This window comes from Pristiophorus japonicus, chromosome 8 (genome assembly GCF_044704955.1).
Source record: "Pristiophorus japonicus isolate sPriJap1 chromosome 8, sPriJap1.hap1, whole genome shotgun sequence".
NCBI classification, from domain to species: domain Eukaryota; kingdom Metazoa; phylum Chordata; class Chondrichthyes; family Pristiophoridae; genus Pristiophorus; species Pristiophorus japonicus.
In genome coordinates this window covers 64,593,465-64,606,789 of record NC_091984.1, presented here as the reverse complement: position 1 = coordinate 64,606,789, position 13,325 = coordinate 64,593,465, and the positions used below count along the sequence as shown (strand labels likewise).

Genomic DNA, 13,325 nt, shown 5'->3' with positions numbered 1-13,325 from the left:
CCCATCAATTTCCCCAACACAATTTCCCGACTAATAAGGATTTCCCTCAGTTCCTCCTTCTTACCAGACCCTCTGACCCCTTTTATATCCGGACGGTTGTTTGTGTCCTCCTTAGTGAATACCAAACCAAAGTACTTGTTCAATTGGTCTGCCATTTCTTTGTTCCCAGTTATGACTTCCCCTGATTCTGACTGCAGGGGACCTACATTTGTCTTTACTAACCTTTTTCTCTTTACATATCTATAGAAGCTTTTGCAGTTCATTTTAATGTTCCCTGCAAACTTCCTCTCGTACTCTACTTTCCCTGCCCTAATCAAAACCTTTGTCCTCCTCTGCTGAGTTCTAAATTTCTCACAGTCCCCGGGTTCGCTGCTATTCCTGGCCAATTTGTGTGCCACTTCCTTGGCTTTAATACTATCCTTGATTTCCCTTGATAGCCACGGTTGAGCCACCTTCCCTTTTTTATTTTTATGCCAGAAAGGGATGTACAATTGTAATCACCAGCATATTAAAAATCTGGAAGGTTTTTTTTTTAAAAAGGAGCTTTACCTTGAAGTTGCTTACCTGATTACTTTTTATCTCTTGTTCTCCCTCCCATGTCTCAATTACAGGCATTTAAGATTGATCATTTCTCAAATCAATATAACCTTCTTGTGGGGAGTTTCCATTGCGAAGAACACATAGGACAAAGTGGATCTAGCTTTTCAGCTCAGAGAGATAGATCATTCATCAAAAATGGATAGCAGAGTTTCACCATGGGCTATTCAATAAAAGGAGCACCTGATATACGAATTAGCCTCAACTACTCTCAAAGCATTTCATATGTGACTCCAGACCTCTGAAATGGCCTAGCAAGCCACCACCAACCTGACCCCCACCTCACAGCTCTGCCCCCCGCCCCACCCCCCAAGTCAGCAAAATCCACAGCGCGGCTTTGGACAACGTGGACCATTTTCCATGCCTCGGGAGCCGATTATGAGCAAGGGCAGACATTGACGATGAGGTCCAACACCGCCTCCAGTGTGCCAGCGCAGCCTTCGGTCGCTTGAGGAAAAGTGTGTTTGAAGACCAGGCCCTCCAATCTGGCACTCAGCTTATGGTCTACAGGGTAGTAGTGATACCCGCCCTCCTATAATGGCTCAGAGACGTGGACCATATACAGTAGACACCTCACAGCGCTGGAGAAGTACCACCAGCGCTGCCTCCGCAAGATCCTGCAAATCCACTGGGAGGATAGGCGCACCAACATCAGTGTTCTCGATCAGACCAACATCCCCAGCATCGAAGCACTGACCACACTCGACCAGCTCCGCTGAGCGGGTCACATCGTCCACATGCCCGACACCCCCAAAGCAAATGCTCTGCTTGGAACTCCTACACAGCAAGCAAGCTCCAGGTGGGCAGAGGAAACGTTTCAAGGACACCCTCAAAGCCTCCTTGATAAAGTGCAACATCCCCACCGGCACCTGGGAATCCCTGACCCAAGACAGCCCTAAATGGAGGAGGAGCATCTGGGAGGGCATTGAGCATCTCGAGTCTCATCGTCGAGAGCATGCAGAAACAAAATGCAGAGAGCAGAGGGAGCGAGCGGCAAACCAGACTCCCCACCCCCACCTTTCCTTCAACCACTGTCTGTCCCACCTGTGACAGAGACTGTAATTCCGGTATTGGACTGTGCAGTCACCTGAGAACTTTTAGAGTGGAAGCAAGTCTTCCTCGATTTCAAGGGATTGCCTATTATGATGATGACCAAGCCACTCAGTTGTAAGAAAAATCGCTACGAGAAATAATTAAAAAAAACAGCTGGAACACCTGGCATTGATCTCGACACCAGTTACGGACACAACAACAGCACACCGAGCCCAGTCAACCTTGCAAAGTCCTCCTCACCAACATCTGGGGACTTATGCCAAAATTGGGAGAGCTGTCCCACAGATTAGTTAAGCAAAAGCCTGACATAGTCATACTCACAGAATCATACATTTCAACCAATGTCCCAGACTCCTCTATTATCATCATCCCTAAGTATGTCCTGTCCCATATGGGAGGGAGGGAGTGGCTCTGGGAGTCTTCAACATTGACTCTGGACCCCATGAAGTCTCATGGCTTCAGGTCAAGCATAGGCAAGGAAACCTCCTGCTGATTACCACCTACTGCCCTACATCAGCTGATGAATCAGTACTCCTCCATACTGAACACCACTTGGAAGAAACTCTGAGAGTAGCAAGGGCACAGAATGTACTCTGGGTGAGGGACTTCAATGTTCATCACCAAGTGTGGCTCGTTGCACCACTACAGATTGAGCTGGCCAAGTCCTGTAGGACACAGCTGCCAGTCTGGGACCGCGGCAGGTGCTGAGAGAACCAACATAAAGGAAAAACCTACTTGACCTCGTCCTCACCAATCTACCAGTCACAGATGCATCTGTCCATGACAGCATTGACCACCACACAGTCATTGTGGAGACGAAGTCCCGTCTTCACACTGAGGCCACTCTCCATCGTGTTGTGTGGCACTATCACTGTGCTAAATGGGATAGATTCACAACAGATCTAGCAGCTTAAAACTGGCCATCCATGAGGTGCTGTGGGCCATCAGCAGCAGCAGATTTGTATTCCACCACAATCTGTACCCTGATGACCCAGCATATCCTTCATTCTACCATTACCACCAAGCCAGGGGACCAACCCTGGTTCAATGAGGAGTGTAGAAGAGCATGCCTAGAGCAGCAACAGGCATACCTAAAAATTAGGTGCCAACCTGGTGAAGCTGCAACACAGGACTAAATGCATGCTAAAAAGCAGACGCAGCATGCTAAAGACAAGGGTTAGTGATCCCCACAATCAACGGATCAGATTAAAGCTCTGTAGTCTTGCCACATCCAATCGTGAATGGTGGTGGACCATTAAACAACTAACAGGAGGAGGAGGAGGAGGCGGCTCCATGAATATCCCCATTCTCAATGATGGCGGAGCCCAGCACGTGAGTGCAAAAGACAAGGCTGAATCGTTTGTAACTATCTTCAGCCAGACGTGCCATGTGGATGATCCATATTGGCCTCCTCCTGAGGTCCCCACCATCACAGATCCAAGTCTTCAGCCAATTTGAGTCACGTGATATCAAGAAACGGCTGAGCACACTGGATACAGCAAAGGCTATGGGCCCTGACAACATCCCGGCTGTCGTGCTGAAGACTTGTGCTCCAGAACTCGCTAGCCAAGCTGTTCCAGTACAGCTACAACTGCCCCATCAGCCTGCTCTCAATTGTCAGCAAAGTGATGGAAGGTGTCGTTAACAGTGCTATCAAGCGGCACTTACTGACCAATACCCTGCTCACCGATGCTCAGTTTTGGTTCCGCCAGGACCACTCGGCTCCAGACCTTATTACAGTCTTGGTCCAAACATGGACAAAAGAGCTGAATTCTAGAGTTGAAGTGAGAGTGACTGCCCTTGACATCAAGGCAGCATTTGACCAAGTATGGCATCCCAGAGCCCTAGTAAAACTGAAGTCAATGGGAATTGGCACCTGATCCACAACCTTAAACATTCACTCCCTCCATCATCGGTGTACCGCGGCTGCAGTGTGTACCATCTACAAGATGCACTGCAGCAACTCGCCACGGCTTCTTCGGCAGCACCTCCCAAAACTGCGACCTCTACCACCTAGATGGACAAGGGCAGAGATGCATGGGAACACCACCACCACTTCCAACTTCCCCTCCAAGTCACATGCCATCCTGCATCCTGGCCTGGAAGTATATCACCATTCCTTCATTGTCGCTGGGTCAAAATCCTGGAACTCCCTCCCTAACAGCACTGAGCGAGTTACCTTCACCACAAGGACTGCAGCGGTTCAAGAAGGCAGCTCACCATCATCTTCTCAAGGGCAATTAGGGATGGGCAATAAAAACTGACAGTTTCCAGTTCGATGGCCCTCTCCTTACCAACTCTCCAACCAGACGAAGCAGTCTTTCCCGTTTCACTCGATCACATCCATTCATAATTTTAAAAATCATTCTTAAATCTCCTCTTAGCCTTCTCTACTCCAATGAAAAAGTTCTCAGTATTTCATGTCTCTCCCCTCATAACTAGTTCCCAATCACTGCCATCACCTGGTGAATCTATGCTGTGCAGCACAGGCACTTCAATTGACCTTAGTATTCCTTAGCAGAAGGTAAAAGGTAGTCAGCCAGATTTTCCACTCATGACTTCGATCCATTGATCTCTGCTAGAAAGTGCACATGCGTGGATATGTAGCGAGAACAGGGCTAGGCGCCGCTGTGATGTTCTCCATGGTTGAAGAGTCTGCTGCTATTCATGGTCTAGACTCGTGTATGATTATAGCCATTTGGGCAAGGTACCAAAAGAAACAGCAACTGTGAAAATGTACTACAGTTTGAATTAGTACCTTCAGATAAGAAGAGAAAATTGAGAGAAAAATAAACATAAAAAGGGCAAGACTGTAGATCTCCGAACCAATCTAACTATGCAGAATGTAGTTTTTAAGCAAACAATATTACATTAAGCAAACAATGCGACAATAAGTTTGAAACCCATTACTAAATTTATGGTTCAATTTACACATTAGAGTCAAAGATTTTTTTCATCTTAAAGTTTTCAAAAGTTTATTGTAACATTATTTGTTAAAAAAGGCGATGCAGTTGAATTTGTTCAAAGATCTGAAAGGGTTATTGGCACATGCACAGAACCCAAAGTAAAGCTCAATTTACCTGGCGGTAATATTTTTCATATAAAGGGTTTCCACTTGAAAGCTGTAAAGAAAAAAAAGCAATAAGTATTCCGATCTTGTTACAAACGATAAAAACAGAGCATATGATAATCGACGCTAACATTTTCAGAAATACTGGAGGCTGTTACTGCCAAAGGTTAACATTCTTGAGTCCTGAAAGATCTGATCTTCCATAATTAAACATAACATAAGAAATAGGAGCAAGAGTAGGCCATACGGCCTGTCGAGCCTGCTCCACCATTTAATACGATCATGGCTAATCCGATCATGGACTCAGGTCCACTTCCCTGCCCGCTCCCATAACCCCTTATTCCCTTATCGGTTAAGAAACTGTCTATCTCTGTCTTAAATTTATTCAATGACCCAGCTTCCACAGCTCTCTGAGGCAGTGAATTCCTCAGAGGATTTACAATCCTCTGAGAAAAGAAATTCCTTCTCATCTCAGTTTTAAATGGGCAGACCCTTATGCTAAGATTATGCCCCCCAGTTCTAGTCTCCCCTATCAGTGGAAACATCCTCTCTGCATCCACCTTGTCAAGGCCCCTCATAATCTTATACGTTTCGATAAGATCACCTCTCATTCTTCTGAATTCCAATGAGTAGCGGCCCAACCTACTCAACCTTTCCTCATAAGTCAACCCCCTCGTCTCCAGAATCAACCTAGTGAACCTTCTCTGAACAGCCTCCAATGCAAGTATATCCTTTCTTAAATATGGAAAACAAACCTATACGCAGTATTCCAAGTGTGGCCTCACCAACACCCTGTATAACTGTAGCAAGACTTCCATGCTTTTATATTCCATCCCCTTTGCAATAAAGGCCAAGATTCCATTGGCCTTCCTGATCACTTGCTGTACCTACATACTAACCTTTTGTGTTTCATGCACCAGGACCCCCAGGTCCCCCGTACTGCAGCACTTTGCAATTTTTCTCCATTTAAATAATAACTTGCTCTTCGATTTTTTTCTGCCAAAGTGCATAACCTCACACTTTCCAACATTATACTCCATCTGCCAAATTTATGCCCACTCACTTAGCCTGTCTATGTCCTTTTGCAGGTTTTTTTGTCTCCTCCTCACACATTGCTTTTCCTCCCATCTTTGTATCGTCAGCAAACTTGGCTACATTACACTCGGTCCCTTCTTCCAAGTCGTTAATATAGATTGTAAATAGTTGGGGGTCCCAGCATTGATCCCTGTGGCACCCCACTAGATACAGATTGCCAACCCGAGAATGAACCATTTATCCCTACTCTCTGCTTTCTGTTAGTTAGCCAATCCTCTATCCATGCTAATATATTACCCCCAACCCGTGAACTTTTATCTTGTGCAGTAACCTTTTATGTGGCACCTTGTCAAATGCCTTCTGGAAGTCCAAATACACCACATCCACTGGTTCCCCTTTATCCACCCTGTTTGTTACATCCTCAACGAATTCCAGCAAATTTGTCAAACATGACTTCCCCTTCATAAATCCATGCTGACTCTGCCTGACTGAATTATGCTTTTCCAAATGTCCTGCTACTGCTTCTTTAATAATGGACTCCAACATTTTCCCAACCACAGATGTTAGGATAACTGGTCTATAAATTCCTGCTTTTTGTCTACCTCCTTTTTTAAATAGGGGCGTTACATTTGCAGTTTTCCAATCTGCTGGGACCTCCCCAGAATCCAGGAAATTTTGGTAAATTACAACCAATGCATCCAATATCCCTGCCGCTACTGCTCTTAAGACCCTAGGATGCAAGCCATCAGGTCCAGGGGATTTATCTGCCTTTAGTCCTATTATCTTACTGAGTATCACCTCCTTAGTGATTATGATTGTGTTAAGTTCCTCCCCCCCCATAGCCCCTTGACTATCCACTGTTGGGATATTGTTAGTGTTGTCTACCGTAAAGACCGATAAAAAATATTTGTTCAGAGTTTCTGCCATCACTAATTCCCCGGTTTCGTCCTCTAAGGGACCAACATTTACTTTAGCTATTCTTTTCCTTTTTATATACCTATAGAAACTCTTGCTATCTGTTTTTATATTCCGTGCTAGTTTACTTTCATAGTCTCTCTTCCCTTTCTTGATCATTTTTTTAGTCATTCTTTTAAAAGTTTCCCAGTCTTCTGTCCTCCCAGTAGTTTTGGTCACTTTGTATGCCCTTGTTTTTAAATTGGATACCATCCTTTATTTCTTTAGTTAGTCACGGATGGCTATCTTTTCTTTTACACCCTTTCCTCCTCACTGGAATATATTTTTCGTGAAAGTTATGAAATATCTCCTTAAATGTACGCCACTGTTCATCAACCGTCCTACTATTTTCCCAGTCCACTTTAGCCAACTCTGCCCCTCATACCTTTGTAATCTCCTTTATTTAAGCTTAGTACGCTGGTTTGAGATCCAACTTTCTCGCCCTCCATCTGAATTTGAAATTCAACCATGCTATGATCACTCATTCCAAAGGCATCCTTTACTAGGAGATTGTTTATTAATCCTGTCTCATTACACAGGACCAGATCTAAGATAGCCTGCCCCCGGTTGGCTCCGTTACATACTGCTCAGGAACCCGTCCCTTATGCACTCTATGAACATAATTGAGACATGCCAATCGGTAGGGGGAAACCACTGAACTTACCTAACCTTACGTATATCAATAGCACAAACTTAATACCAAAAGACAAAGAATTCAACAGATTTGCCTTTTCGTTGAAACCTCCAGTCCAATTGTTCCCGCCTCATGGGCAAATGCATGTATAATGTAGATAAATGTGAGGTTATCCACTTTGGTGGCAAAAACAGGAAGGCAGAATATTATCTGAATGGCGGCAGATTAGGAAAAGGGAAGGTGCAACAGACCTGGGTGTCATGGTACATCAGTCATTGAAAGTTGGCATGCAGGTACAGCAGGTGAAGAAGGCAAATGGTATGTTGGCCTTCATAGCTAGGGGATTTGAGTATAGGAGCAGGGAGGTCTTAATGCAGTTGTACAGGGCCTTGGTGAGGCCTCACCTGGAATATTGTGTTCAGTTTTGGTCTCCTAATCTGAGGAAGGACGTTCTTGCTATTGAGGGAGTGCAGCGAAGGTTCACCAGACTGATTCCTGGAATGGCAGGACTGACATATGAGGAGACTAGATCGACTAGGCCTGTATTCACTGGAGTTCAGAAGAATGAAAGGGGATCTCATAGAAACATATCAAATTCTGACAGGACGGGACTGGACAGGTTAGATGCAGGAAGAATGTTCCCGATGTTGGGGAAGTCTAGAACCAGGGGTCACAGTCTAAGGATAAAGGGTAAGCCATTTAGGACCAAGATGAGGAGAAACTTCTTCACTCAGAGAGTTGTTAACCTCTGGAATTCTTTACCGCAGAGAGTTGTTGATGCAAGTTCGTTAGATATATTCAAGAGGGCATTAGATATGGCCCTGACGGCTAAAGGGATCAAGGGGTATGGAGAGAAAGCAGGAACGGGGTACTGAGGTGAATGATCAGCCATGATCTTATTGAATGGTGGTGTAGGCTCAAAGTGCTGAATGGCCTACTTCTGCACCTATTTTCTATGTTTCTATGTTTCTATCCCTCCCATCCTGAAAGTGGCAACTAATGCTAGATTAGTGCCATTTGCTCAAGTGCCCTAGTGTTAGCAGGTTTTTCAACCAACAGAGATCCATCAAAGCTCTTATAAATGGACAACAGTGGGTGCATGTACAAACTTCAAGCAGAGGCCAATGAATACGCATCGGAACCTGTAACTCTGATGTAGGGGTGCCAAGGCCAAATGTACGGTAAAACCATCTGTCCAGCCAAGATTCCCCAGGCCAGAAATGGAACCCTTGAGTCAGAAATGGTTCTGACTAAAGGTCACAAGAAGTGAAGTGTTAACCCTCTCTCCACAGATGCTGCCTGACCTGCTGAGTGATCCCAGCATTTTATGCTTTTATTTCTGATTGCCAGCATCTGCAATATTTAGCCTTAAGTTAGTCATTACTAGGTGCGAATCCTGTGCTAACTCAAACTACTCTCAATCATAAAATCATATAGCACAAAAGGAGGTCATTTGGTCCATCGTGCCAGTTCTTTGAAAGAGCAATCCAATTAGTCTTACTCCCCCGCTGTTTCCCCATGGACTTGATTAAGAGTTCTGCATGCAATCAATAAACATTTCAATTTGAAATTTTTGAGGTCACAGAATTTCAAGCATTTTTGAAACTGGTTTTGTCATGGGAATGCCTGCCCCTTTGGAAGTGAAGTCACTTACACAGGATGCAGCTTTGATTGTCTCTGTGGATTTTTTTTTTTCTTTTCAGTTTTGGAAAACAGCAGAGGATTATATAACTGTTCAATTTATACATCATTTAATGACTTTAATGTGTCATACAGGGTACATGCCAACCTAGAAAACTAACAAAAGCTGAGAAACACCTGGCACGGAACCCAAACAACTGACATCAAGAAAGGCCCCAACATGTGAAAAACAAGTAGTTTCAGAGATGCTGTAGCTTAAATTGGTCGGTTCACAGAATATTCCACGCTTATACTGGAGGAATGCTAAGCACGAGAGCATGAAAGCCTGAAGGAGAAATTTAAAAGTTGAAGGTACAAAATTGGTAAATTTTTAGGAAGTCCAAGGGCATGCTCTCCTGGGGGAAAAAAATGTTTTACATACATTCTGGTTAATTTTAAACATTAATATGCTTTGCAATTAATAGGTTTTAAATTCAAAGGCAAAACAGTGACATTTGGCTTTTCAACAAGCCAACCAGACTGTCACTTACTAAAAGTTACCTCAAGAGTCATTCTCTCATATCCAACCCCACCCCACTGTCCCAGTTCACAAAGGCATTCTAACCGTTTTAAACACAGTTCAAGTGACAATGCACTCCACCCAACTTTTTCATAGAGACACTCTCCTCTCCAAACCCCGTTCACATTGGCATTCCTTTGCCTCATCAAGTCATCTGTGTACTTTTCCCCATTTCAGGTGTCAGCTTTGGCTCAGAGGTAGCACTCTTGCCTTTGAGTCAGACAGCCATCTATTCAAGCCCCAATCAAAATTTAAGCACATAATCTAGATTGGCACTTCAGGGAAGTACTGAGGGAGTGCTGCACTGTTGGAAGTGCTGTCTTTTAGATGAGACATTTTACTCTCCGGTATCGTAAAAGATCTCATGGCACTATTCAAAGAACAGGGGAGTTCTCGGTGTCTTGGTCAATATTTATCCCTCGGCCAACATCTAAAACAAATAATCTGTTCATTTATTTCATTGTTTGTGGGATCTTGCTTTGTGCAAATTGGCTGCAGAATTTCCTACATTACAACAGTGGCTACGCTACAAAAAACAAAAAAGCTGAGTATTTTTTGAATGGCGAGAGACTGGGAAATATTTGCATTTAGAGGGACCTGGGTGTCCTTGTTCATGAATCACAGAAAGTTAACATGCAGGGCCTGTACAGCAAGCAATTAACAACGCAAATGGTAAATTAGCTTTTGTTACAAAGGGATTAGAGTATAAGAGTAAAGTCGTCTTTCTGAAAATATACAGGACATTGGTGAGGCCACACCTGGGGTATTGTGTACAGTTCTGGTCTCCTTACCTAAAGCAAGAAATACTAGCCTTAGAGGGAGTGCAACAAAGGTTCATTAGACTGGTTCCTGGGATGAGGGGAATGCCCTATGAGGAGAGATTGAGTAGATTAGGCCTATATTCCTTACAATTTAGAAGAATGAGAGGTGATCTAATTGAAACATATACATTTTATAGGGGCTTGACAGGGTTAATGCTGAGAAGATGTTTCCCTGGCTGGGGAATCTAGAACATAGGGTCACAGTTTACATAGGATATGTGACACAGAAACAGACCATTTGGTCCAACCAGTCCATGCCGGCGTTTATGCTCCACGAGCCTCCACTCGTCTTTCCTCATCTAAATCTATCAGCATAACCCTCTATTTCCTTCTCCCTCATATGCTTGTCTAGCCTCCCCTTAAATGCATCTATACTATTCACTTCAACCACTCCTTGTGGTAGCGAGTTCCACATTCTCACCACTCTTTGGGTAAAGAAGTTTCTTCTGAATTCCCTATTGGATTTCTTGGTGACTATCTTACATTGATGGCCTCTAGTTATGCTCTTCCCCACAAGTGGAAACATTCTCTCTGTATCCTCTCTATCAAAACCTTTCATAATTTTAAAGGCCCCTATTAGGTCACCCCTCAACCTTCTTTTTTTCAAGAGGAAAGAGACCCAGCCTGTTCATCCTTTCCTGATATGTATACCCTCGCATTTCTGGTATCATCCTTGTAAATCTTCTCTGCACTCTCTCCAGTGCTTCTATATCCTTTTTCTAATATGGTGGCTAGAACTGTATGCAGTACTCTTAAGTGTGGTCTAACCAGGGTTTGATACAGGTTAAGCATAACTTCCCTACTTTTCAATTCTATACCTCTAGAAATAAACCAGAGTGCTTGGTTTGCTTTTTTATGGCCTTGCTAACCTGTGTCGCAACTGATGGTGATTAGTGTATTTGTACTCCAAGATCCCTTTGTTCCTCTACCCCACCTAGACTCGCACCTTCCAAGTAATAAGTGACCTCCCTATTCTTCTTCCAAAATGTAATACCTCACATTTATCTGTGTTGAACTTCACTTGCAAATTACATGCCCGTTCTGCAAGTTTATTAATGTCCTCCAGTCCTCCTCAGTATTGACTATCGACCAATTTGGTGTTATCCGCAAATTTAGAAATTGTGTTTTTGATTCCAGTGTCTAAATTGTTAATATAAATTGTGAACAACAGTGGTCCCAGCACTGATTCTTGTGGAACACCACTATCCCACCTTCTGCCACTGTGAATAGCTACCTGTTACCCCTACTCTCTGCTTTGTCTTGAAGCCAGCTAGCTATCCATTCTGCTACTTGTCCCCTGACTCCACATTCTCTGACCTTGTTCATCAGTCTATTATGGGGTACCTTATCGAAGGCCTTTTGAAAAACTAAATAAATTACATCTACTGTATTACCATTGTCTACTTTCTCTGTTACTGCTTTTAAAAATTCAATGAGGTTGGTTAAGCATGACTTTCCCTTTTGAAATCCATGCTGGTTATTCATTATTATATTTTTGGCTTCTAGATGTTCTTCCATTTTCTCCTTTAGTAGGGATTCCATTATTATTCCTACCACCGATGTTAAGCTGACTGGTCTATAATTCTCTGGACATGTTCTATCCCCCTTCTTAAATATATGCATTACATTAGCTATCCGCCAGTCCTCTGGCACTACACCTTTTTCTAACGAATTATTAAATATGTATAGTAAAGCCTCTGCTATCTTTTCCCTAGATTCTTTTAAAATATGTAGATGCAATCCATTCGGACGAGGAGTTTTAACCTCTAAGTATTACTTGTGTATTTAATACATCCCCTCTTTATTTTTAATGTACTTATCTCATTACTAATCTCATCATCCAATGTTATGTCCACCTGTTCTATCTACCTGGTAAGTGCTGAAGCAAAATGATTTAATAATATTTCTGCCACCTCTCTATCCTTACCTGTGGTATTATCCTGTCTATCCCTTAATGGTCCTATTCCCATCCCAACCTTCCTTTTTTTATTGATGTGCCTGTAAAATATTTTACTATTTTGTTTTATCTTCCTTGATATTTTAATTTTGTCGTTCCTTTTTTCCTTCACAATTGTTTTTTTTACTTCTCTCCTAATCTTTTCGTATTCTCCCTTATCATGCACTCCCCTGCTGTCTATGTACTTAATGTATGCCTCTTTCCTTACCTCAATTGTTCCCTTATGGCTTTATTCAGCCATGAAGTCTCATTAGTGTTTAGTTTGTTCTTTCCTTTTTGCGGAATATATTGTTCCTGCACTGTGTCAAACAATGTTCTAAATGTTTCCCATTCTACATTTTTTTTGCCAATATTGTTGCCCATTTTATTCCCAAGTTCTATTCACAGCCCAAAATCAGCTTTGCTCCAATCTATTACCCTTGTTTTCGTCATACTTATGTCTTTCTCAATTATCATCTTAAAGCGTATTATATTTTGGTCACTATTGTCTAGATGTTCTTACTTTTACTTCTCTTATCTGCTCTGGTTCATTCCTCATTACTAGATCCAATAGCGAATCCTCCCTTGTTGGGCTTTTTACATATTGGTTTAGAAAGGAATCCTGTACACATTGTAGGAACTCAATTCCCTTATTCCCTTTACCTACCTCTTCTGTCCAATTAATATCAGGGTACTTGAAATCCTCCATGATTATTATTTTATGTTTTTTTACTCATTTCCCTAATATGTCTACATATTTCTTCCTCCACCTCCCTTCTGCAGACTACACCTGATGATTAATCCTTTATTATCTTTTATCTCTATCCCTATGAATTCTATTTTTGTCTTGCTGATAGCTACGTCACTTTTTTCTACTGCCATTATGTTATCCCTAATAAGTATAGCTACTCGACCTCCCCTTTTTCCCTCTCTATCTTTTCTAAATGTTATACCCTGCAATGTTTAATTCCAAGTCCTGATTTTTCTTTAGCCATGTCTCAATAATCCCTACTATTTCTGATTCC

At 42.7% G+C, this 13,325-nt stretch overlaps 1 protein-coding gene across 3 annotated transcripts in view; it reads right to left on the bottom strand.

Moving 5' to 3' along the window:
* eps15 (epidermal growth factor receptor pathway substrate 15) overlaps nucleotides 1-13,325 on the bottom strand; it is a 188,263-nt gene that overhangs the window by 156,599 nt on the left and 18,339 nt on the right. For all 3 annotated transcript variants that reach the window (XM_070886884.1, XM_070886882.1, XM_070886883.1), the window contains exon 2: nucleotides 4,731-4,772. In XM_070886884.1, the coding sequence (XP_070742985.1) occupies nucleotides 4,731-4,772 (42 nt within the window). The remainder of the gene's footprint in view (nucleotides 1-4,730; nucleotides 4,773-13,325) is intronic.